General features: G+C 44.1%; 1 protein-coding gene across 3 annotated transcripts in view; it reads left to right on the plus strand.

The window, feature by feature from the left end:
- Window positions 1-27,380, plus strand: part of SUN2 (Sad1 and UNC84 domain containing 2) — a 396,247-nt gene that overhangs the window by 60,511 nt on the left and 308,356 nt on the right. Inside the window, exon 1 of one of the 3 annotated variants that reach the window (XM_069652960.1) lies at window positions 3,125-3,309. The exons of the other annotated variants lie outside the window; for them this stretch is intronic. Coding sequence (XP_069509061.1) covers window positions 3,140-3,309 — 170 coding nt within the window. The 5' untranslated portion in view covers window positions 3,125-3,139. Of the gene's footprint in view, window positions 1-3,124; window positions 3,310-27,380 lie in introns of those variants that run through there. 3 annotated transcript variants of the gene reach the window in all.

Raw genomic sequence — 27,380 nt, forward strand, 5'->3', positions numbered from 1 at the left:
ACCATTGGATTATACAGGCCTTAGGGTCTTGACCACTATAATACACCGGTTGAAGTGTGGGTCTGTGCTCACAAGAATCTCCGGTATGTGGCATTTGTTATTGATGAGCAACGATATACTATCATTGATATAAAGGCGATATACTGTATATTGATATAAAGGCGGTTCGCGCCAGTGGTTGAGCGCTGGCATGAGGGGCTGTCGGGGGCGTGAAAGGCCAAGGTGCCAAACTACATGTACACTTCAAAAGGTGTCCCACGCCAAGGGGCCATCGGTCACATGGCCTCCTCAGACCCCGTGTCTCCAGCCAAGCCTCCCCTGAGGCAGGCCGCCCCCCTGCAATCCACACAAGTGTGTCTCCATTCAGCAGTCTTCCTGTGCCTTATCTGCGCGCCCCAGGCCCATCCATCCCACCCCCCTGTATCAAAGGCGGTTTGCGCCGGTGGATGCGCGCTGGCATGGGGGGCTGGCAGGGGCGCGAAAGGCCAAGGTGCCAAACTACATGTACACTTCAAAAGGTGTCCCACGCCAAGGGGCCATCGATCACATGGCCTCCTCAGACCCCGTGTCTCCATGCAGGCCTCCCCCCTAATACCACAACATACATACGTCATTCATTCACAAACACACCCCAGTTTCTAATACTTTAAAAACCACACAATATGTCTCATGAGAACATCTTTGTGCTTTGCAAGTCAACTCCTGAACGTGCTACCTGGGAACCACTGAGATCTATGCTAATCTGCTCGTCGTCGTGCTATCCGTGAACTTCTGTGACCGCTTCGAGCATACCCATCAGTGCGCTACCTGTGGCCATCCACCTATTCTCCTGCAACATACTGCTCTGCTTGCTGAATCCAACTGTTTGTTGGTCAAGGTAAGGCCATGTATCCTGGTCATATTTCGCAGATTTTTAAATTTCTATCTGTTTGCAAGTAGAGTACCCAATAGTGCTATGTTCATTGGTCTCATTGCTATTGACTTGAATTTCCATTGCTATGCTATCAATAGATCTATTTATTTTCATCTTTGTCTATTGTCATTGAATTGCATCCTTCGGGGGTCCAGTCTATAATGTAAGCATGTTTCCTTCTCGTGCAAGACAGAACATCCAAGGGACGAGTCACATGTTCAGATTTCAGTCACATCAATTATACATTTCTGCAACTTATGCATATACTAAGCCGCACATAATGAACTGGTATAGTTCCTGCGACCAAAACAAACCTTGCATTGATCATTGTATGATTCATTTACTTTTGTATCAAATCTTTATTCTTGAAGATTGTAGTATAATGTCGATATTTACTTTTCAGATTTATCAACAATGCCTGCCTGTTCGATTAGCGGTTGCCCTTCGAAGACCCAATGCGAAATCTGATGGAACTACAATGCATGCATTCCCGAAAACTGTTGATCGAATAAGAGAATGGGTCAGACATTGCGGATATCCACTGGATGAGCTGGAAAGTAGAGTCCAACAAGTCTTACAGGACAAGAGGGGTGATCAATACCGCATCTGCAGCCGGCACTTTTCCTTGGACATGTACACAACTTCTTGGGTAACAAAGAAGAATAAACGGCGAACAACACGGAAATTGCGCGAAAACGCTATTCCCACTCTATTCGTCCACATTCCGCCACCGGTGAGTCAAGTGTCCGGATTTAGCTTTAGGCCTTGCGGTAGTGTGTAGGTAGCCGAATGGATTAATTGATATTGTAGGTGTTCTATCCCTTGTAATAATTTAGATATTGATATGAGTGTATAGTTTTTTGAATGACATTTATCAATATATTCTTTTTCGATTTCATAATCCACAAACGCAATGTGTGTGTGTGTGTGTATGTATATGTATGTATGTATGTATGTATGTATATATATATATATATATATATATATATATATATATATATATATATATATATATATATATATATATATATATATATATATATATATATATATGGACAGGGACCTGTGCTGTATTGAGCATTTTTCAAGTATTCTGACGGCTTACATGGCTATTTTTAATATTGGCATTTCATTATCAATCATTAATTGACCTTTACAACTTCTTGACTATCCCTTCAATCTGAAGCAAGAACATTCTACATCCTTGACGTGGTCGCAGTTATCATCCACTTCTAGCGCGTACCAGGTAATCTTACTAGGCTAATCCGCTACATACTTGTTTTATGCATGTCAAGTAATAGTTTTATTCTATCGTGTAATTACTTTACCAAATGTTTGGTTACTGCTTTCCAATTGATCTACACCTTAGTTATCGTCCACTGGTGTTTGTTTTCAGTTCTAATTAGTGTTATCCATACTAATGCAAGTACTGTCTTTCAGGGAGATGCTGAAGCGTCCGCCACATCTACAACATTTCTAGATGTTCTTCAACAGCAGGAGGTATGGATACTGACGGCTCCATCGAGCGTCATCATCAGAGCTGGAATTCTTGTCGTTTGATTGTTCTACACAATGTTTCATTCGTGGTTAGCCGTTGATATGTACCTGTGCTGTCGACCCCAGGTGTGTGTTATGTTTTCACTATTGTAATCCTCACTAATGCAAGTACTATGTTTCAGGCAGTTGATGGAGCGTCAACCCCTGCACTTGATGCAGAGCCTGACATTCAAGTAATTCCAGGGGAAGTGGAAGCGGGACCATGCATATACGAATCGGCGCAACAGCTTTCGGAAGTGCGCACTACATTTGCAACATCCATAGATATTGTTCAGCAGCACGAGGTATGGATAATGACAGCTCCATCATGCGTGATCATATAACGTGATTCCATTTGCTATACTTTCTTCCCTATTAACGCAAGTGCTGTGTTTCAGGGAGACGACAAAGCTTCCACTACAATCACAACATCCAATTTAGATGATGCAGATGTAAATAAATCGGAGAAATAAGTCGATGAACAATACATCCATTCATGGCAGTCCATGCAGAGCCAGAGGTATGGATACTGACAGTTCCATCGAAATAGATCATCACTGGTCGAATACTTGTCGTTTGATTGTTGCACACAATGTTTAAATCGTGTTTTGCTATTGAGATGTACCTGTGTGTTTGTCCTCACGTGTGTTTTATGCTAACAATATTTTGATACATAGTAATGAAAGTACTATGTTTCAGGGAGACGATGGAGCCTCATTCCGTGCTGTCTATGCGGATACAGAAAATATAGTTGTTGCAGCGCAAGAGGAAGGGAGGACATGCAGAAACGAATCGGAGCTACAGCGTGCAGATGTTGAAGGTCGAGTCAAAAAAGTTGCAAAGAAAAAAAACAAAAAAAGGTTAGTTACAAACAGTTCATAACTTTAAAAAAATGTTTGTGCTGGGGACTATTTTATGTTTTTTTCCAGTCAATTCTACTACACTCCATCTTGTGTTTAAACTGAACATCCCTTTTCCAATCTCTCCTCCAGTTACCCGTGGGTGTCAGAACTACACACACACACACACACACACAAACACAAAGACAAACACAAACACAAACACACACACGCGAATGAGAGATGTGGCTTGCCAGACCGTGTACACTATGGAGGAACTATTAATTGAGGCGAGGCATGTTCAGGCTCGAGATGTTCATGTCCAATGGCCAGAACATGAATTAACTGTGTTTGGATACGACTACAGCAAAGTTGCATTGGACCATAGCTAAAGTGCGACCGCACCACCACAAGAAGATGTTATTGAATGTATTGAAGATAGCTCTGAAGTAGTTGCAGATCAATTTACACAATCTACACCCGCCAAAAATTTGCCACCAAAAAACCTGTCGACATTGTTGTGACGTCAAAATAAATGCAGCCTGTAGATTAAATCATAGGTTCTCATGGTCTGCACAACCGATGCTGGGGAAACTGCCAGCAGGCAATCTGCTGTGTGCAGCTGCATCACTTTTTAGTGGCTCCAGTTTTAGAAAGTTAGAAGCTTTCTTTCAGTTTGTGGGACTCCATCTCATTTCTAAAGCGCTTGTAACGCTCACCTGATTCCCACGGAGGCGCAGGTCTGGCTTCGAGTGCTGATGCTTCTTCAATGGTGAAGATGGACAGGAAGGGCCCCTCTACTCTGGCTTCTCCGGCTCGCAGGAATATTCCCCTGTGCGTGAAAAGGGAGTATTACCTACTGACTGAGTTATGCTCAAGCCTCCCACTCTCTTCCAACCCTCCACGATACCCTTCCACGATTCCCCGTGAAGTCTCACCTTAGGGTCAGGAAGGATGAGCTCTCCATCCTGCTTCTGATGCAGGGGCGCGTTGAAACCCAGTTACTTCACTGGATTGAGGATTGATGGGAGTTCAGGTAAGCTTGACTATTCAGGTAAGGCTCTGTAAAAGTTCTGTTGCAAGTTCAAAAGTCCAAGCTTAATAATAAGCTTTCCCCCCTTAGGGGCCGGAGTTCGGAATGCCGGAGATATGGCGCCGACCCGAAGTGAAACGTGCAGTTCCAGTAAATGACAGGTAAGTTCTGGATGAGCGCTCGGGTAATGTCTTTGCATTTGCTCATTCAATGTCTTTGTCTTTTTTCCCCATAGGGGCCGGGGTCCGGAAAATGCCTGGAGGCGACGAGACCCAAAATGAAATGGGAATGACCCAACAGGTAAGACTTAGAAGGAAACTGAGCTTTTCCTATTCCCTGCCTTCTCTCACCTTGTTCTTGTCTTTTTCTCTCTAGGCTCTGGGAAGTGGCTGTGGATCCGGATGATCGCTGCTGAAGATGGTGGCGTCCAGGATAGGTGAGTGAAATGCAGCGCTGCAGCGATCGTAGCGAAATGCTTTTAAAATGATGTCTTCCTTTTCAGGATCATCGGTGTGATGTCTCCTTGGTGCTGATTTAGCAGGTAAGGTCTTTTGTCTCCCTTTGCAGGTGACCCAGGATACTGACAGGCATGGCTGAGGTCCAGATGCAGGAGCTGACACGGTGAGCGTCCAGCTGCGAGGAGCAGAACAATGCGAAGCGTGAGTTGCTGATCGGGTGTGGTTTAAATAGCTTTGGAAGAAGTTCCAAGTGTGTATCCTTCCTCTGATCAGGTATGTATCCTTCCCCGACCACACCCGGGTGGAAAGTAGTCCCACAGGTAAAGTAGTTCCATTCAGGCCTCAAGAGGGCCTGGATGTGGCAGCATGGTCTGCATCAGGTAAGTGCACATTAAAACACTTGAACACATGTCCAGCTTTATGAGCCTGGTGCCTAAGGCGCCAGGACAGAGGTCCAACATGAGCCTGGCGCCAGGACTGCGTCCAAAGGGCCCCAGCTCGGGCCCGCTGGCACTCCCCTGGGGGAAATGATGCCTGCCTCTGGGGTTGCTGGGTCGGACCTGGCTCCTTGGAGGTAGGCATCATGACAGTACCCCCCCCCCCCCTCAAGGCCCCTCCCAAGGTTCTTCCCTCCGGGGGTTTTGGCTTGTTCGGAAATCTCCGGTGAAACCTTTGTACTAATCGAGGTGCGTGGACATGGTTACTAGGCTCCCACGATCTCTACTGAGGTCCATATCCCTTCCAGTCAACAAGATAGAAGAGTTTGGACTTTACCACCTTGGAGTCTAAAATGTCTTTAACTTTGAATTCTAATTCCCCTTCAATTTGAACTGGATCTGGAGGCTTGGACAATCGGGTTCCTGGTTGTACTGGCTTCAAAAGTGATGCATGAAAAAATGGATGAATACGCATGTTGGACGGTAGATCCAGTTTAAAGGCCACTGGGTTGATTATAGCCTTGATGGGATAAGGTTCTATGAATCTGGGATTGAAGGTTCGCGGGCCCTTGAGGGATAAATGTTTAGTTGCTAGCCATACCTGGTCTCCTACTTGGTAAGGAGGAGTTTTACTTCGGTGCAAATCAGCGTTTTCTTTATACTTTTTCTTGGCTTGCTGTAAATGAGTTGCAGCTTCTTTGAAGGCTCGGGTTATTGTGGAATGCAGATGATTTACTGCGGGCATTTCCAGGGTCAGAGGTGGATCTAGGTCAGAGGTCCGAGGATGGTGACCATACAAAGTATAAAAGGGGGTTTGTCTGGTTCCAGAATGCACTGAATTGTTGTATGCATATTCTGCGATCCAAAGGATGTCTTTCCAATTTAACTCGGATTGGTGTAACATGCACCGAAGATATTGCTCGAGAGTCTGATTGGTTCTCTCGGTTTGTCCGTCGGTCTGGGGGTGGTGGCTGGTGGATAACCGCACATCTATTTGTGCTAGTTGGCAACACTTCTTCCAAAAATGGGAGGTAAATTGACTTCCACGATCCGAGACTAATATGGAAGGGAAACCATGTATGCAAACTATATTCTCCAGGAATTCCTTGGCCAAGGTGGAAGCTGAAGGCAAACCCTTTAAAGGGATAAAGTGGGCCAATTTGGTGAATAGGTACACAATTACAAGGATTGTGTTGTAACCAGCACAAGGAGGCAGGTCGGTTATAAAGTCCATTGACGGGGTGTGCCATGGTGCCGGTGGAATATCCAAGGGTTGAAGTAGGCCGGCTGGCCTTTTCTTTTTAGCCTTGTTTTGGGTGCAAATTCCGCAAGACAGAACAAAAGACTTTGTCTTTTCTCCAAGAAGGCCACCAGAAGTGGCGTTTGATTTTTTTCCTCCGTTTTAGCGATACCAGGGTGTCCTTCCATTAAAGATGGTGGGCAATAACAAGTTCTTGCAATTCTTTACTTGGCAGAAACAACCGCTCCTGGAAGTAGGGTAAGTCATCCTTAACGGTGTAATGAGGACCCTTTTGACTCCATTCCAGTAAGGTTGAAGAGTCTAGAAGTTGTTTTACTTGCGTTTGGATGTCCTCAATAGTTTGCAATGAAGTTAAGCCTAAGATTCTTTGCTCAGGTATGATGCGCACAGGTTCTAAGCTCGAATTAGGTTCTTCCATGCCAATCCGGGATAAGGCGTCCGCTTTTCCATTCTTGCAGCCAGGGCGATAGGTAATTACAAAATCAAATTCCGCAAAGAATAGAGCCCATTGGAGTTGTCGTGAAGATTGAGCTTTGGCCGTCTTTAAATACTGCAAGTTTCTGTGGTCCGTAATTACGGTAATGGTGTGTCTTGCCCCGAGAAGGTAGTGACGCCAAGCCTTGAAAGCAGATTTGATGGCCAGTAACTCTTTATCGGTAATTGCGTAGTTGATTTCAGGACGAGAAAATTTTCTGGACCAAAAGGCCACTGGGTGTAGTTGGTTAGTTTTTGGGTCTCTTTGCGACAGGACAGCTCCCATGGCCGAACTGGATGCATCGGTTTCCACTATGTACGGGAGATCTGGGTGCGGGTGCTTCAATACAGGTGCAGAGGTGAATTTGGTTTTCAGGTCCTGTAAGGCTTGTTCGGCCTCAAGAGTCCATTCGAAGCGTTTGTTTTTCTTTAGGAGAGCGGTGATGGGTTGGACTGTTCGGGAAAAATTCCGGGATGAATCTTCGATAGAAATTGGCAAAGCCGAGCATGCTCTGAACTCCCTTCACCGAGCTAGGAGATGGCCATTTGAGGATGGCGTCCACCTTTCGCGAGTCCATTCGGACTCCTTGAGGTGTCGGGATGAATCCGAGAAACTCAACTTCTGTGGTATAAAAAACGCATTTTTCGAGTTTTGCAAATAGTCTGTGCTGGCACAATTTCTCAAGAACTGCCCTAACATGTTTTCTGTGATCAGATTCTGAAGAAGAGTACACCAGGATGTCTTCAATGTAAACAATGACACAGACATCGATAAGTTCCCGAAGAACATCATTCATAAAGTACTGAAAGGCGGCAGGTGCATTGCACAAACCGAAGGGCATCACCTGATATTCGAAGAGCCCAAATTTGGTGCGGAAAGCAGTCTTCCATTCGTCGCCTTCTTTTATGCGCACCAGGTGATAAGCTCCTCGGAGATCTAACTTGGGGTACACACAAGCGTCTTTCACCTGGTCGATAAGCTCAGGGATCAAGGGGAGAGGATAACGATTCTTAATCGTTATTTGATTTAGGGCGTGATAGTCTATACAGGTTATAAGGTCGCCTTCTTTTTTCGGTACGAAGAACAGAGCTGAAGAGACAGGAGACTTGGACGGGCGAATAAAACCATTGGCTAGGTACTGATCTAAATACTGACGCAAATGCAGGTTCTCAGGTTCCGTAAGAGCATAAATCCTACTACAAGGTAGTTGAGCATTGGGTACCAGATCGATTTGGCAATCATAAGACCGATGGGGAGGTAACGTGTTAGCCTGTTCTTTCTGAAAAACGTCTTGGTATTCTGACGGTAGCTGTACAGGGGTGGAAGTTGCTGAGGCTAGACCAATAGCTGGATTTCTTGGATAACAAGTTGGTTCATAATCAGGAAAACTTATCTTTTTTGCTCGCCAGTCAATTCTGGGATTATGTGTTTCTAACCAAGGAATTCCAAGAATTACTTGAAATTGTGGGGCCTTGATCACATCAAACACGATTGCTTCCCGATGTCCATCCTGACCCACCAGTGTCACTTCAACAGTGGAATGCGTTACAGGCCCTGAGGCTATTTCGGTTCCATCTACTGTAGTAATGACATCTTGGGTTACTTTCGGGCGGAGAGGAAGCTTAATCCTGGAAGCCAATTCACGGTCTATGTAATTTCCAATAGCTCCACTGTCGATGTATGCTTTTATAGCATGCAACTGCTGAGGCTGTTTTGGGTCCACGAGCACCATTGGCATGACAAAATGCGAGGTCAAAGAGTTAGTTTTCAAGCTCGGCAAGCGGACCCCTACGCTTGTCGGGCTAGGTCGTTTCCCGAATCAGGTGTCAATAATTCGTTATCAGTAGCTCCAACCACCTTCTTAAGTGGTTTAACTGGACAATTTCGAAGAAAGTGACCGGAAGTCCCGCAATACAGACAAAGTTGCATTTGCCACCTTCTCTCTCGTTCTTTCTGTGTTAATGGTCCTTTAACACCACCGATTTGCATAGGTTCAGATACGTCGGTACTCTTGGAGTTAGCATGGGTTTTGATCGGTACTCGGTTTTCATACTTGAACCGATCTGCTTTTCTATTTTGAAGTCTGTGATCAAGTTGAACCACCAAGTCTATGTAGTCTGCGCAGACCTGGGGTGGGTTTACTATCTGAGCTAGAACATCTTAAGCTCTCTGCGCAGGCCTCGATGAAACAATGTGATCCTTTTGTTTTCTGGCCATCCAGTTTCCACAACCAGTCTGTTAAAGGTGGCAATGTAGGACAGAAGATCCTGATTACCTTGTCGTAAGGATAGCAGTTCGTTATCAAGGGCCTGTCCTTGAGAGTGTCGAGCGAACAATCTTTCCATGCTGGCCTGGAAGCCCTGAAAATTCTGGAGAATGGGATCATCCTGATGTACCAATGGAATAGACCAATTGGCAGCACTGCCACTGAGGTAAGATAGTATAAAGGCTACCTTGGTTTGGTCGTTAGGGAAGGTTCCGGGTCTGCATAGAAAGTGTAAACGACATTGGTTCATAAAGACGGCATATTTCTTGGGATCCCCCGCAAAACGTTCAGGTGGGGCCAAAGGCATGTGTCCAGGTAGATTAATTTGTACCGGGTTACTCAAACCCATTGATGTGGAAATGTCTCCGGAATTAGGTAAAGGAGTGTGCTCTGCCTGGGCCTGTAATAACCTTTTGGCTAGGTCATCTGTTCTTTCCTTGGATAAGATCAGTTCTCTTTTGAGAGCGTTATTCTCCTGGCGGGCTGAGTGCACCTCTACCCGTAATTCCCCCAAAAGCTGGGCCAGCTGGTCAGTCTCGGAAGTCTCCATAGCGCCCGGGTGGGAAATTGTGGGTAGGCTTCGCGTTCTGTAACGCTCACCTGATTCCCACGGAGGCGCAGGTCTGGCTTCGAGTGCTGATGCTTCTTCAATGGTGAAGCGCAGGACTCTGAAGATGGACAGGAAGGGCCCCTCTACTCTGGCTTCTCCGGCTCGCAGGAATATTCCCCTGTGCGTGAAAAGGGAGTATTACCTACTGACTGAGTTATGCTCAAGCCTCCCACTCTCTTCCAACCCTCCACGATACCCTTCCACGATTCCCCGTGAAGTCTCACCTTAGGGTCAGGAAGGATGAGCTCTCCATCCTGCTTCTGATGCAGGGGCGCGTTGAAACCCAGTTACTTCACTGGATTGAGGATTGATGGGAGTTCAGGTAAGCTTGACTATTCAGGTAAGGCTAAGTAAAAGTTCTGTTGCAAGTTCAAAAGTCCAAGCTTAATAATAATGTTCATTGTCTTTTTCCCCTTAGGGGCCGGGGTTCGGAATGCCGGAGATATGGCGCCGACCCGAAGTGAAACGTGCAGTTCCAGTAAATGACAGCTAAATTCTGGATGAGCGCTCGGGTAATGTCTTTGCATTTGGTCATTCAATGTCTTTGTCTTTTTTCCCCATAGGGGCCGGGGTCCGGAAAATGCCTGGAGGCGGCAAGACCCGAAATGAAATGGGAATGACCCAACAGGTAAGACTTAGAAGGAAACTGAGCTTTTCCTATTCCCTTCCTTCTCTCACCTTGTTCTTGTCTTTTTCTCTCTAGGCTCTGGGAAGTGGCTGTGGATCCGGATGATCGCTGCTGAAGATGGTGGCGTCCAGGATAGGTGAGTGAAATGCAGCGCTGCAGCGATCGTAGCGAAATGCTTTTAAAATGATGTCTTCCTTTTCAGGATCGTCGGTGTGATGTCTCCTTGGTGCTGATTTAGCAGGTAAGGTCTTTTGTCTCCCTTTGCAGGTGACCCAGGATACTGACAGGCATGGCTGAGGTCCAGATGCAGGAGCTGACACGGTGAGCGTCCAGCTGCGAGGAGCAGAACAATGCGAAGCGTGAGTTGCTGATCGGGTGTGGTTTAAATAGCTTTGGAAGAAGTTCCAAGTGTGTATCCTTCCTCTGATCAGGTATGTATCCTTCCCCGACCACACCCGGGTGGAAAGTAGTCCCACAGGTAAAGTAGTTCCATTCAGTCCTCAAGAGGGCCTGGATGTGGCAGCATGGTCTGCATCAGGTAAGTGCACATTAAAACACTTGAACACATGTCTAGCTTTATGAGCCTGGCGCCTAAGGCGCCAGGACAGAGGTCCAACATGAGCCTGGCGCCAGGACTGTGTCCAAAGGGCCCCAGCTCGGGCCCGCTGGCACTCCCGTGGGGGGAAATGATGCCTGCTTCTGTGGTTGCTGGGTCGGACCTGGCTCCTTGGAGGTAGGCATCATGACAGCGCTGTACTACATATACCAACGTGATTATCTGTTTCCGGCCATTAGTGATGCTTTGAAAATTGAACAATTGTCTCTAGCAAGTACGTTCGAAGGCAAACGATTCAGGCTAGCCGGCGATGGACAGTGCGACAGCCCTGGATTTTCTGCCAAGTACTGCACCTACCACTTTCAGGACATGGATAGTAAGAAAATTGTGAGTTCGGTGGTCGTGCAGGTAACACAATGTACATCCTCAGTGGCCATGGAGAAACTAGGTTTTATAAAATCAGTGGAATGTCTACAATCGAGGGGAATGCACATCGACCTAATAGCCACGGATAGACACGTTTCAATTGCCAAGACAATGAGAGAGCAGTTCCCACATATTAAACATCAATTTGATGTATGGCATCTTGCTAAATCAATCAATAAGAAAATCTCGGCTGCAGGGAAAAAAAAGGTTTTGAAAGTATTTTGCAGTTGTCACATTCTATCACCAACCATCTTTGGTGGAGCTCAAAAACTTGTGAGGGGTCAGTGGAAATACTACTTGAAAAATGGCGGTCACTGATGCACCACTGTACCAACATTCACCGCTGGACAGCAAATGAACATTTCCACCAATGTGAACATGGCACTTTGTCCCCAGAGGAGGCACGGAAGAAGAAGTGGTTGATTCCATCTTCACCGACACACAAAGCCATTGAGAAGATTGTTTTCGACAAAACTCTATCAAGAGATTTGAGAGGACTGATTCTGTCACACAGGAGATTTGGAGGTGTTCCACAATATGTGCCTAAAGTACAGGCCAAAGCGCTTGCATTTTAGCTTTCGGGCATGAAACATCGCACTCTACTAGTGGTCTTGGCCCATAACAGCAATGTCGGACGTGAACAATCTAGGACTAAGGGTAAAGTAAGGATGCCTCGCTACACTAAGGTGTTTTCAAAACGAAGTAAGCAATGGGTGATCAAACCAGTCTATGATGAAATGCAGTTCGACTTTGTGAAAGGCCTTATTGTTGCTGTGTTAGAGAAGCACAGATATGGAATTTTGGACGTTTCTGTGCAGAGCAGTGATCCATTGCCACCGAACATTGCGACTCTGCCATGCCCACCCGAAGCACAGCTGATTGTGAAGTACAAATCCCGGTTTAAATAATTGCAATACGATTGTCTTTTTGTAAATAAATGTTATTGTACAGTGTACCTGTAAACCTAACCCCTACCTTCACCATCATGGGTGGCGAACAAGCTGGGTGTCATCTTTGAATTCTCTCTATTCACCTCACATATGTGTATGTATATATTTTTCTCATGTCTCATCTCATGTAAATGTAAATGCTACGCACTGTTAACGGAGGGGAGGCTTGCGTATTGCAAATAATAAAACAAACATACAATAAATCTCACTTTTAACTCAACTCCTGTGGTACTTTATACTTTCCCTGACCTTCCGCCAAAAATTAAATGTCTCAATTTGGGCTGCAAAGCTCGCAGACAATGGGGATAAAATTGGGGCACTTAGAACGCGCCAGCCAAGCGGGCCGTGGCATTTGGGAGAGAAGCCAGTTCGCATTTGCACATTGAGGCGCACTACATAGACGGATTCTAAACTTCAAGTTCTCACAGATGCCTATACTACGTGATGTTGCAAATAAAGAATGCGATGGACAGCGCCCAGATGAGGCCCACAAGTCGCACTGGAAGTATAAGGGTCTATTGTTTTTTGACCTTGAGACAGGGACCATGCCGAAAGAACTACATTTGAAGGGAGTGCGCAATAACGTAAGAGACGATAAGGCAGAAAATTCAGAAACTAGACCGAGTTTCAGTTTTAGGTCAGTATACGAAAAATCATTGTCAAGAGCACGGTCCGTTTTACAGACTGCATTACGAAGAGACACAATGGAAGTGTCAAATATAATGTAAGTAAATCTTTACACGCTTTTATACCGGAATGAAGATTTAATGAATGGATGCATGAATGAATGAAGAGCTAGGAAAAGCAAGTAAAACTGTTCGTAGTGGGCACATGGGCATACAGGTCCACTGGTCTCACCGATCTCGGTCCTTGGCCCAGCCACTTTTCCCTGCACTACGGGACTGTCTCTGTATCCTTCAGCCCCTTCTCCCGGCATTTACCTTGCACTTGCCACCAGCTGGCCCTATTATTTAATTTGTATACAACTAACCATGTACAGCCCTTCCCCATGCGCGATCTGAAAGACACCTGGCCTAGTAGGATCGTTGTCTGTCTGCCCTTGTTCCCCACCTGCCTCGTCACGCCTAGAAACACTTGAGTATAGGCACGTTACAAATGCCATATCGTATATCATATCATTCCTCACGCATGTAGACAGTCATTTATCACTGTGTGTTGGCCTCGATTTATCTCGTTACTTTTCGCATTGATTTTAGAGACGAACATACTCCATTGAACTATCCTTGCAAGCAAATAGTTTCTGATCGGCCGTAATAAATAAAATGAGTAAAAGAAAAGAAGTTCGGCTAGCGAGACTAATTATCATTTTTTTGTTTTCATAACAGGTATTTGATCCGTTTCTGCCACTGCCATCTGTTTGAGACACCGGCGGATGGATTCTTCAGCAGACACCTGCAGCTTCGTGTCAACAACTGGAGCACGATCACCATATTATGGGACGATCGCCAAGGGCCCACATGCCCTTACGCTGTACTAGTGGCTAGAAGCAACATATCAACCTTTAGGCTGGACTAGTGCCTAGTTGATGGAACAGCCTTGCGGTTCACCGTGCTTCCAAAGTGATTCTTTTTACAAAAATGAACACCCTGTGTACCATAAAGGAACAGCGCGTGACTCAAGATGAAACTGAACAGTTATTGCGGATACAGATAAAAGAAAATAAATGGCTTCCGGAGTTCATATGGCAATTGCTGAATATTCTCTAAACATTTAATGTCAAATAAATGTACTTTACCAAATGTACCGTGTTGCTGTTTCATTTTAAAGTACAGTTTCATATTCCGAAATTGTGGCGCGCTGTGTTGTGAGTTGATCTGTGTTGGTTTCCGGGTTCTGTGTGGAGTCGCGCAGAAGACGACTGGGCGCGTTTGCCTACGCAGCACAGTAACGTCACGGGGAGAGGTGGGGAATATGAATGTTTTGATAATGTCAGGGGCGGGGGAATTGATTTAGTGCCGCAAAAGCAGGTCAGCCAGGGCGATCGGGGAAAAGATAGGATTATCAGAAAATAGCGGCTCCCTGGTGCTTGTTTTCGCGTGCGTTTAATGGACGAAAACTCGGGTAAGGTCCATAGGAAAGTTTTCTAAAATCGAGCCACTTAGGCTTAAAAAACATGGCTGACCCGTAGGGACAATAAAAATGTTTACTAGACCATGCCTTTAATGCTAATTCACCCTTTCCTTGTTTATCGTGTATTCGTTTGGCCCATTAAGTTTGTCTTCCATCCCTGCCAACCTCCCACTCTCTCCCAGCCTTAACTATAATGCAGTACGTGTCCTCTGTTTAAGCAAGCACCAAAAACGGAGGCCTTTTTTAGATGTCTCTTAGCCGCCATCCCTTCTGCGAGACAAGTGTCTATGGAGGAGTTGTCACTCTAAGCATGCTGACATTTAGACTTAACATTGACGAGTGCAGTTAAGTCTTGGCCTGCTTCTTGGGGGATAGATTGATATGGACAGGGCAGGCTTGTGTTTTCTGCCACTGTCATTTGCTGTTGATGCTTGATAATTAAACATTTATGCTGCTTCCACTGCCCCCTGATGGGAGAATAAACAGGCTGTCCTCCAGTGCCCCTCTCACGTGTGCGCATCACTTTGCATACCCCTAGAATCAGGCATGGGTGCTCTACACTGTCAAAACCTTGTCTAAACGTGTTTGATGTTGTTTCCATTTGTCTCATCGGATAGTGCAGAGGTATAAGAATATCCTTTTGTTAATGGCCAATCTCCACAGACGTTACCTTTCAATTGACAGTACAGCTACGTTTCAATTGACTGCTTTGCTACGTTTTTTCCAGATGGAACATATCATGGTCATATTGTCTGTCAATACCCTCGCAACCTGTCTCTTCAGTCTCTCCATGAATGACCGCAGGCCCCACCTGACAGCCCTTATGTCAAGATGTTTATGTGAACTGCTTTCTCTATGCTTGACCAACGGCCTTTGGTCACTGGCTTTCTCGGATGGGAGCCAAGCCATCTAAGCCGTACGATTGCAATGTTAATTCTTGAAAGGGGCCTTCACCAAGCCAAAGACAATTAATCATTGTACTCCTACTTTTTCCTCTTAACTGCCTAAGATCATCTAGCATCCACATATTTCTCCACTTGCCATACGTGTAGCCTTCTATTGTTTATTAATCCCAAGAGGACATGATCACTAGGAACTAAGAGATGTGTGGTATGTGCTGTCATCCTGGATTTCTGTAAGCAAATGGTGTCCTTTTTGTCTGTTTTCCAGAAAAGATGTTCTACTTTTCATACGTTTATTGATGTGGGTTCCTAGGAACACTAGATCCTGCATGGCTCAAATTGGATTTCTTGATGTCCAGGGATGCACATGTAACAACCTATTTATGGAGAGATGTTTGCTCCTAGTCCACCATTGACACTCAAACCAGCCAATGGTCAAGGTGAGGGTAGCTGTGATGTTCCTGTTGTGGGAACTAGACCGTTGGTGAAAAATCTCAAGTGCATCCGAAGATAAACGTCCATATCTTGGTTTTTGAACTGTTGAACATTCAAGAGACAGCTCTGGATTGGGAATAGGTGGTTTACAGATCCATTGAGCATAGCATTGTGCCTGAAATGGGATGGTCATTTTCAGAGTTACCATCGTAAATGTTTGTTTCCTGAGAATGTTTTTGAGGAAGGCCATGTAGAAAAGGGTTCTAGACATCAATGTTCTTTTTGACCATGACCTACCTTTACTACGTCCTTTGGGGGCCATCTTTATTGCATTTTGTCCAGCATATTTCATTCCTATCTTTCATAGTTAATTGATGTGTTTTTCCTTAAATTGCTAAGGCACTTTCTCTGACTCGATAATTAATTTTAGGGTCTGAACTGGATGAAGAATGTACAGAACTTACCTCATTCTATATCCCTAGTGATGCCGGTGCTAAGGAAGCTGCCCATATTTTCTGCCCCACACAGAAGACATCAGCAATAGAGGAAGGTTAGAATAGGAAGTGATCGCTGAAGGAGAATGACGTTAGTCCAGAAGCCAAACCCCCGCGGTACACAGCCAAAAAACAGAAAGAGAGAATACCGACTGGACTGTTCAATTCACAAGCTGCCTTTCCAACAGACCAGAAAAGTACAGAGAAGCTGCCAGGTGGACCCAGAACTCCAGGCAATCGGGGAGAAGCTCACATGCAAAGTCACAATTAGTGAAGACATAACGGACCACTGGAAACTATGAACAGAAGCCCATTCTTGAGTGCCTCTGACACAGAATGGGTATGGCCTACGGCTGGCCAGCCAAGTGATACCGAGTGGGAAGCAGGAGGTGGAAAGCAACCCCGAAGAGACATGCTGGGGAAGACAAAGATAAGTTTTTGAAGGTATAACAATGGACTGATTACTGAAGTTGCTGTCCAATGCTCTGCAACGCTATGGGAGCTGAGGCCACAAGCTGAGAACATGCCAATAGAGATGAATGGTGAGTGCTGTGATTCTAACACTCCGTAGCCATAGTGCAGATGCCCTGACAATTTAGGAGAGCTAAATGCTGGATGTTGTGGTTCTTTCTTTCCGCAACAATAGAGCAGGCACACCGACAAGGCAAAAAAGAATCGACAACTAGGAGTTGTGATTCTAACACTTTTTATCAATAGCACAGGGGCTCTGACGAGCCAAAGGAGAAATGAACCCTGGATCTAGTGCTTTCACTGCTCTGCAACAGTAATGTAGTTGTGCCAACAAACTGAGACCGGGACTGAAAAAGGATAATAATTGAATGCTGGAAGGTGTAAGTCTCAGTCTACTAACATAGAGAATGGGTCACTAACAACAACTAAATAGAAACAAGTGAGAAGGGACAAATGAACACCAAAAGTGTTGGCTATGCTACTCCACTACAATAGCACAAGTGGTGCTAACAAATTTAACCAAGCCAAGAGAAACAAAAAATGTTGGGAATGTGGTTCTTTTCCACAACCAAATACATGTTGTTCTGACCCACACCAAATTATCTAAGAATTGGATACTAAAAGGCTCTAACGCTCCAGATAATGAAAGACTGGGGCTGGAGATCGAGAGTGGGCTCGACCACTGTGGAGAAGGAGGGAAAACTAGATACTTAATAGCCTTCTAACTCGGAAAATAGTCTTGTTTTATGCTCTCATTCCTAGTCTGACATTTTCCGAAATATTACACTGCCTTCACTGTAGTGATCCCAAGTTGCCAAACTACTTTTTGCTGAAGGCCTTTGCTTGCCTGCCTGCCCTCCCTTTGAAGAGATAGAAAGCAAAATACAGGGGGTGTTCCTCAACATCAGCAATGTTGAATCCGCACTTGGCTGCTATTAGGGAAGATGATACCTTTTTGGTGCTTTTTATTTTATTTATGCTTACTTAATGTCTGGATTTTATTTTTGTATAAGGGAGGTTCTTTTTAAACATCACTTACTCCTGTGACTTTTTTGTGTGTGCTGCCCAAGTGGCATATAAGATTACCAGAACAAGGGCAACCTTGTATCCCATTTTCTTTTCCCCTGGGTGAGTAACCTCACCCAGACATAGTGTCCAGTGCAGGCTGGGAGGCACTGTTCTACTTTTACATGGTGGCATTTTCTGTACCTTTTTCCTACTGAAAAGTTATCTTTTATCCTTTCGCACTTGGAGGTGATCTAACATCAGCAGGTGTGTTTTCATCATCCTATCCTCTTCCAGTGCCTTGGTTTCAGAGCCTGCTTTAGGAACTGGCACTGTGAGCGAAACCCAATCCCTAGCTCCAAAACCCACCTCGGCACCTGTGGTTCTTCGGTCGCCTCAATGATGACCATCAGCCTGGTGAGCCTTCCAAGGTTTTTATGACGTTGGATCTAGCATTTGTCTTTGTTTGGGGCTTTAAGAACAATCCTGATCCAGGTGCCCCCAATTTCATTGTATCCACCCACTTTGAGCCAAAATCACTGATGACCCAGATTAGAGTACTTCATTGTTGATCCCTCCTACCAACACATGGGTATTGTAAAGGAAGCAATCCTCCTTCACTGCGAACACATTCATACCAAATGGATCATGATAGTTTGGGACATTTTGTTTGAAGATGACTATCTCTTCTAATGCGCGTTCCCTCGATGATGGGTCAGGAGGCACATCCTTTGGGATCTACAAACATATTCCAATCCTCTTTCTTGAAGGTGTGTGCAAGGAAAATCTGGTGGATCCTCAGAATCCTCCACTTCCTTTTGAGTCTTTGTAAGGAGCGGGTTCCTTCTCTTCCGGCCTTTGGTTTTGGAATGAGTTGTAGAACATCTGTTCAAACACTCTCCCACCGCAGACACCACTAGGACCTGTAATATCCCAGTATGGGCACTGGCAATCCATGAACATCTCCCTCTGGTAGTCTCTTCTCTAGCCCCTGCAGCGATGACTGCTGAGAAGATAACTATCTAAAGGGATTAATAATACTCTGGTTGTAAAGCTGCATTACAGAATAGCATACAGTGTGATTGCATTCCCAGAATCGAGGATGAGCGAACTGTAGGGTTGTACGCTGACATCTGTCTCCTTGCAAGAGCCGTCCATTTGACCTGCTACATTATACCCATATCAATTTGGTGATCCAATGGCTCTCCCGTGATCACAACTGAGACAACTTTTTTAGATGGGTGAATCATAGGTTTTCCTGATAAATCCCCTGTATGCTGACAAGGGGTCTTCTTTTTCCACCCTTGACTTTCTCTTATTGATGATACTATAGTTTGTGAGGTATCTGTCGTATTTGGTCTGCAGTGGCTTTTTCATAGAAAAAAAGTGGGCATAGAGAAGGTTGTAAGCAGTTTTTGTAGCTTTACAGAGGACACTTTTTAGCTCACTGACTAGGCTTTTTGTGTGAGGGTGTAATGAGAATTAATTAAAAATGTGTTGACCACTGACAGCTTGCTTGTAGATAAAGCTGGTGTAGATTAGCTCTCTCAATGATTGATTAGATCTCATACATGCTTAATGAGGAGCCAATTGTATGTGCCCTATATGAAGGCACAAGCTCTTTGATGGGTGTCCAATATGTGAACAGTTGATTCGCATGGAGAGCTCAGAAACTATATGATCAACCTGAGAGCAAGAGCTCATCCTTCACCCTTATGTCTCCCTTATCTTCCGAATCAAATCTTTGCTGAGGAGTTCTTCGTGGATGTAGCCTTTCTGGGGGAGACCAAAGCAATGTTTCCCTCTTCAGGGGTAGGATATGCACTGTGCTCTCCATCCTGGTACCAGTAGACACTCGTGCCTATACTTAAACTTTGTTAACTCAAGTTCAGGCAGAGTCTGTATTCTTTAGCCGTTTGATTTAGATAGCCTATCAGGCATTCATTCTCAGTTCTCAGCAAAAATATTCCTCTAGGCTGTTCTTTTTTTCTACAAGTATTTTAAGCATAAAAAAAGTCAAACAAATGTAAAGGGGGGATGGACAACATAGAAAGCTTCTAAAGTGGGAGACACAAGATTCATAGGGCTACATAATGAAGAATACAAGGTCCAATATAAGCATCCTCATTACAGGCCCTTTTAAACATAATTTGACCAAGCCTTTAGAAAAGTGGCGAAGAAAAAAATTACATTAAGAACATGGACACAAAGAGCAGGAAGGCAACACATACCAGACGGGGGGGGGGGGCTGGAGTTGGGGGGAGGGAGGAGGCGGGGACAGAACCCAAAAGACCAAAGCCGGGAGACTCAGTTGTGTACATCATGAAAATATGATATTGCCCCAAAGTTGTACTTGCAGTGTTGTTTACCAAAGGATACCTTCTCCTTTGTGGATGATGAAATTAGATGCCATACTCAGTTCTTATGTGAGTATTGCCTGGCAAATCTCCCCACCCCTGAGATCTGCTTGTTAGCAAATATTGACAGTCTAGCCTTAGATTTAGTGGCTTTGCTAAACCCAGTAGTCGCTGGAGGAATCTAGGAGCAAAAAAGGTGCTCTTTAGGAATCGTACGTAGTAAATCTGTTCCATCCGTGACCGTACTTGCCGCATGTTGGACAAAGGCTCACAGCTCCAAAACATATGAGAAATAGAATATGCATTAATACTACATTCTGTCCCAGTTCCTAAATACTTGTGGGATGTCATCCGAAGAAGGGGATGGGAGTGGAGTATGAATGTGCTGGCACATATGGGGCACCAGTGTGTGATCTCAATTGCACATGCTTCTTGCCTGAACCACGGGTCCTCTTTTCAGTACTGAAGGAGCAGGAGCTTAATTCTTTTAAATTATTGTTATTTTTGAGACATCACAGCTTATGCTCATCAAAGGGTTTTCAGCTCTGCAAATCACGCTCCAGACCTTGTTCTGTGGTGGACCAGTCTGCCTTTAACCTTGAGCGCCTATAGCAGATCACACCGGGACCTTTGAATTGTTCCGTGTTGCACTTCTGGTCTGGTCACATCGATGAATGTAGTGTAGGGGATGTTACGTTGATAACTAAATATGCAAGGCACTTTTCTCTCACGCTCCATGGCTGGATGACATGTTGCTAGCATGCCGCTCAGTCAGAAGGGTATCCAAAGATCACTTCCTGCACCGTGAAGTGAATAACGTCGGATATCGCCCCCAGTGGCTGAAGGCCCAACACTGGTCTCGAGGGAAAGCGTAAGCAACTTTTCACCCACCCACCCTTTTACACCTCAAAGTATCAGGAGATGCAGGTTTCAGCGTAATATCGGAGGGCTGCAAGGAGTCTTCACTGAAACAGAAATGCTTCATTGCTGAAGAATCACTGAGGTCACAAGCCCGGTTTATAAAATTCATATTTATACAGTATGTGAACTGTTTACACGCGCAAGTTAAACTTCCATGTTACTCTTGGGTGTGACAAGTTACATATATAATTTACTGTGGCAAAACAGGTTCCACTGAGCGCACACACACTGATATTTGAACATGTTGTTTTGTGATTGCTCTGCAGAACTGATGACCACTGAGTCATAGCATCTTTTGTGTGTGCGTCAAGTAGAATTTGTGGCCATCGCCTTGATGTTCACTAAATTCAAACTAACTGCACAAATGTGTGGAATGTTACTTATATGGCCTTCTTTTTTACCTTCAAGAAAACGTGCGCTTCATCTACTCGGGGTAAGAACAGTGTGCAACAGGTCGGAAGGCCTGCATCGGGTAAAGCCTCTCTGCCAAAACCATCTCTTAATTTGCTCAGCCCTTCTCTAGAAGGGTTGTCACCTCCGCTACATCCAGCAGATTCCCTCCCTTCTCAACTACAGTTGAATAATTGGGACTCCAGTTCAGATCTGAATGCAGAGATGATTTGAGGAGGGTGAGGAAGATCTCCCTTCCTTAAAGGAATGGTGCGCTCAGAAATATTATTTTCTCCAGGGTTCGGGCATGTGTTTTTAAGCATACGTTGATCGATCGCACAAACATTTCCAGTGCACCTTACCGTAGTTTTCCTCTTTTGTACACATGCAAAATCAGGCAGCAGGGCGCGGCCATCTTGTGATAATGTTATCTGTTGCCACATGGCGCAAGCAGGACTGCCCTTGCTGTTCTAAATCATATCCCCCGCCCCTGAGCCTGTCCTCACCAAACCTAGTGATATTCTCCGCCTTTCTCCCTGACGTTATTGGACAGCATAGCCAAACGCGCCCAGTCATCACCTACGTGACGTAACACAGAACCCGGAAATCAAAACACATTGTCTCACAACACAGCGCGTAACAATTCGGAATATAAAACTGTACTTTAAAAGGAAACAGCAAGACTGTACAATTTGTAAAGTACTTTTATTTCACAATAAACGCTCCGAGAACATCCGGCTATTGCCATATTCAATCAAATTGGAATTTGTTTTCTTTGCTTTCTATCCGAAAATGTTTATCATGAGTCACACGGTGTTCCTTTTGGGTACACAAGGTGTTCTTTTTGGTAAAAGAAGCACTTTGGTCGCACGATGAATTGCAGGGCTTGTGCATCAACTTGGGGCTAGACCACCGTAAAGGATGTTATGTTGCTCCTAACGGCTGGTACCGCGTAAGGGCATATCGGTCCTTGACGATCGTCCTTAAAGAGTCAAATTTATCCAGTTATTCACCTGTATCTGCAGCTGCCGGTTGAAGAACCCATCAGTTGGCATCTGAAATCGATGACAATCGCAGAATGGCAGGATGTACCTGTTTGGAAACATAATAGAAATGTGTCTCAGTAGCCGATCTTTATTACAATTTATCATTTTACTTATTAATTCGGCATCGAGTTAAAACTAACACGTGAAACAATGTAAACAGAGAGAAAACAACGTGGAAAGTACTACACAATTTGCTTCCGAGGATAGTGCTATGGAGTATGTTCAGCTCTAAACGGGATACGGAAGCTGACTCTACAATTCGAGTTGCACATAGATGGCATTTTAATGAAATATTAGCGTTGAACCTGGGGGAACCGAGTGGTGGTCTACATGCATCTCGATGCTGGACTGCCCATGTGCCCGGTAGAAAGACCAGTACACACAAAGGTTGTACTTGCGTTTCATTGCAATATGCCACACAGAACAAACGAGTAGAATGTAACCCAGCAAAAACGGTCAGCTAATGATAAGTTGATGCTCGTTCGGGTATAAAATTGTCGAAAGTCAAACTTGCATTATATTCGGCATTTTCATTCTCTTGGCGTAACTCAGACCGTAACGCAGACTCTGTTCGCATCAACGATTTTTCATTAACTGAACTTACATGTTCCTTAGTCCAGTTTTGGAATGGAGATCCTTATCATATCTTACAGTCTTACACCCCTCCGTTGATTCAATTCCTTTCGGTATGGTCCCTTTCTCTCAAGAGCAAAAAACAATTGAACCTTACATTGTGTGTGCGATGCGTGGGCAAGCAAAAACTCAAAGCTGGTGACCTTCACTCAGAATGAAGAAACATTCTTAGTTTTCAACATCTTGGCTCACCGCATCCATGAGAACTGGAATTGTGATGCACAGGCACAGGAGGAAAGATGTGGTGGCTGTCCGTGCTCGATGATCGTGGCGCTGCTTAGGGGTAGGGGAAACTTGGCAATGACAGAATGCGCCCTACTCCAAAATTGGAGTCGGGTACACAAAAAGGAGTCAATAGCCCCACCTCTACTTATGTCACGGCCTCCTTCCCTTATGTAGCCTAGGTCTCATCCCTTTTGTGGGATTGTAAGGCAATTGTAAAAACTGCACTAGCTGGAAAAAGAAATTAACAAAGAGGATACATTTTAACAGACAAATGGGATGATTTATTTGGACACTTCATAAAAACATTGCTCATCAAAAAAACAGATGGTAATCATTTGTATCTGGATTTGAACTGTTCCACGAGCTCTGCTTTAGATGGACAGGTCACGTTGGCAATGTTTTGTGCAATGTATTTGTACTCGGAATAAAATCGCACGCAATTCCATGATTGTGCATCTCCAAAACATTAATAATAAGATCTTTCACAAAATCAAATTCCGTTTCCTCATATACTGGCTTGACCACCCATTTTCTGCTTCTTTTTGTAAAGGCCATAGTGTAGCGAAGCATCCCAAGGTTTCCTGCAGTCCTCGATTGTTCACGGCCTACATTCTTCTTATGCACTAATACCGCTCGTAATGTCCTATATTCCATCCCTCAAATGCCGAAATTCAATCTCTTTGGCCTGTACTTTAGGTACATATTGTGGAACACCTCCAAATCTCCTGTGTGACAGAATGCTGCGAGTCCCTTCGGATCTCTGGATAGAGTTTTATCAAACACAATCTTCTCAAGGGCTTTGTGTGGATGCAAAGATGGAATCAACCACTTCTTCTTCCATTCCTGCTCCAGCGATAAAGGGCCATGTTCACATTGGTGGAAATGTTGGTTTTCTGTCAAAGAGTGAACTTTGGAACAGCGGTGCATCAGTGACCGCCATTTTTCTAGTAGAATTTCCACAGACCCATCACAAGTTTTGGAGCTCCACCAAAGATGGTTGCTGAAAGACTGGGACCACTGTGAAATACTTAAGAACCTGTTTTTTCCCCTGCAGCTGAGATTTTTTTATTGATGGATTTGGCAACGTGCCATACATCAAATTGATGGCCAATATTTGGAAACTGCACTCTCATTGTCTTGGCTATTGAAACGTGTCTATTCGTGGCTATGAGGTCGATTTGCATTCCCCTCGATTGTAGATCTTCCAGTGATTTTAGAAAACCAAGTTTCTCCATGGCCACTGAGGATTTACATTTGGACACCTGCACGACCACTGAACTGGCAATTTATTTTACTTTCCATGTCCTGAAAGGGGTATGTGCAGTACTTTGCTGAAAATCCGGGGCTGTCACACTGTCCATCGCCAGCTAGCCTGAACCGTTTTTCGGAGAATGTACTTTGAATAGATAATTGTTCAATTTTCCAAGCTTCACTAATGGCAGGGAATAGATATTGACGTTGATATTTGTAGTACTGCGTTTTAGAAATGAAATGGAGTCCCACAAATTAACAGAAACTGGACAACTTAATGAAACTAGAGCCACTGAAAACTAAAGATGCTGCACACAGTAGATTCCCAGCTGGCAGTTTCCCTAGTATTGGTTGAGCGGACCATGAAAAGTTTTCATGGAACATTTCACAGGTGGTATGTATTTTTAGGTTACTGCCTTGTGATACACAAGTCACATTCACCAATGGCTTCCCACATATTTCCCCTCTCATTGAATGTACACATTTCAGCATCTTTATAATCTCCATCAAGCTGCTGTTGAATACTATGTATTTTGCCTCCTTTATTAGACTGTCATCCTGCATTAATGTGGTTTCAGACTGAACTGTGGTTGACATATCAGCCAAACTTGACATACTGTAGTCGAGATCTTTGTCTAGTTCCTCGGTCAATTGTATTGATGCTTCGGTCTCTGTCATTTCAGCGTCTGTTACTTGAACCTGAATCGGAGAAAACATCAATGTCGACTGGTTTTTGGGTGGCCCTTTTTTGGCGGGTGTTGATTGTGTCAAGTGGTCTGCGACTAATTCAAAAGTATCTTCAATACATTCAGTTTCATCTTCATCTGGTGGAGCAGATGCATTGTAGCAATGGTCCAAAAACACTTTGCTGGTCACATTAAATTCATTTTCTGGCCATTGGGCAAATGCATCTTGAGTCTGAACATGCCGCACCTCAATTAATAGTTGCTGCATGGTGAAATCAGTTTGTCAAGCAGCATCTCTAATTTGTGTTGCTGTCTGTGTCTGCATAGTCCGTACACCATCGGGCAACTTGAAGACAGGTTGGAAAAAGATGTTCAATGTAAATCCAACATACAGTATTGGACAGTTTACAATAAAAAAAAGCGTATTATGAAGGCCCAGCACAAAACACTGGTTAAAAATTGAAATTGTTTATAAATTACCTTATTTTTCTTGCTTTTCGTTGAAACCTTCTTTACTGTAACGTCAGCAAAAGCAAGCCGGATCCACCTGCCTCCTCTTCTATATATGGATCTTGTATACATCTCCAGAAAAGAGTATCCATTTAAAATAAGTAATTTGTAGAATCAAATTATTCCTTCACACACATGGTTTACACAGATAAACCTGTACATCGTGTATGTAATTTGGTCAAAATATATATTTGGGATTTCACCTGATTGATGGCTAGTTTACTCGATCAAAGTTGACTGTCCGAAGCACACTCTTCGAAATGTTGCACTCAAGCAATTTGCAAAAACTGCTTGTTTCTAATACTGTCACTGTCTAATAGTATCAGCTCTAGGACCGACTTTCTATCATTCGAGGGAAATGTCAGTGCGCATACCTCTAGCCCTGGATCAACTACAAGGGATGATGTAATTGTAGTTGAAGCGTCAGCATCTCCCTGAAACACAGTACTTGTATTAGTATGGATGAAACAATTGAAATTGAACACACACATTGTGACGCAGGCATTGGGACATATCAATAGCAATCCACGAATGAAACATTGTGTAAACGAATGACACAGTACTTAAATATGATCAGATTGTCACAAATTCCATGCATAAAACAATTCTGGAACTGAATAGCTAAGTAAGACTACCTGATACGCGCTCAAAGTGGTTGTTGACTCCAGGTAAGACATGGATGCTGAATCTTGCTCCTTCATATTCAGTGCATAGTCATGGAGTTGTAAAGGGAAATTATTATTTGATTTAGAAATGCTAATCTTAAAAATTGGCATGTAAGTAGACAGATCACGAAATCATTATGCTTATTTCAAAGGACACTATAGCATAGTTATCTGTGCCCATAAATCAATTTTCTATGAGGCTTCTAAAACCAAGGACAGATGTTTAGCAAAACGGTCTTTATTTAAAAAGCAATACAATCTTACTAATATGAAAAGTATTATAAGGGACAAAAACACCTAAAACACAAATCCGTCCATTTAGTTACCTGTTCAAGACCCCAAGGGCTACAGCTAAATCCGGAACCGTGACTCACCTGAGGTAGCATGTGAACGAATAGAGTCGATATTGCATTTGGGAACATTTTTCGAGTCGTTCTGAGTTGATTCTTATTTGTGTACATGGATGGATCGTATATATTCTGGGTAAAGTGCAGGCTGCAGATGTGAAATCGATCACCCCTCTTGTCCTCCAAGACATCTTTGACTCTACTTTCAAGCTGTTCCAGCGCATATCCGCAATATCTTTGGGAATACATGCATTGTAGTACCTTCAGATTTCTCGTGGGTCTTAGGACAACTGAAAATCGCACATGCAGACATTGTAAATTCTGCAAAGACAAAAGGTCAACATTATTCGAAAGTTACTTTGCATAAAAACGTGAGAAAGAAGGATAATACCATACATTCTTCTATGCAAGGTATGTTTTGGTCACCAGTGTGGGCGGCTGTATTATAGGATAACTTTCATAAACAATTTTTTGATGTGACGAAAATCAGAACATGTTACTCGTCCCTTGAATGTACTATCTTGCATCAAAAGGAAACGTGCTTATAATATTGACACGGTCCG

Source organism: Ambystoma mexicanum, chromosome 3q (assembly GCF_040938575.1).
Source record: "Ambystoma mexicanum isolate Mex_15411 chromosome 3q, UKY_AmexF1_1, whole genome shotgun sequence".
Lineage (NCBI taxonomy): Eukaryota > Metazoa > Chordata > Amphibia > Caudata > Ambystomatidae > Ambystoma > Ambystoma mexicanum.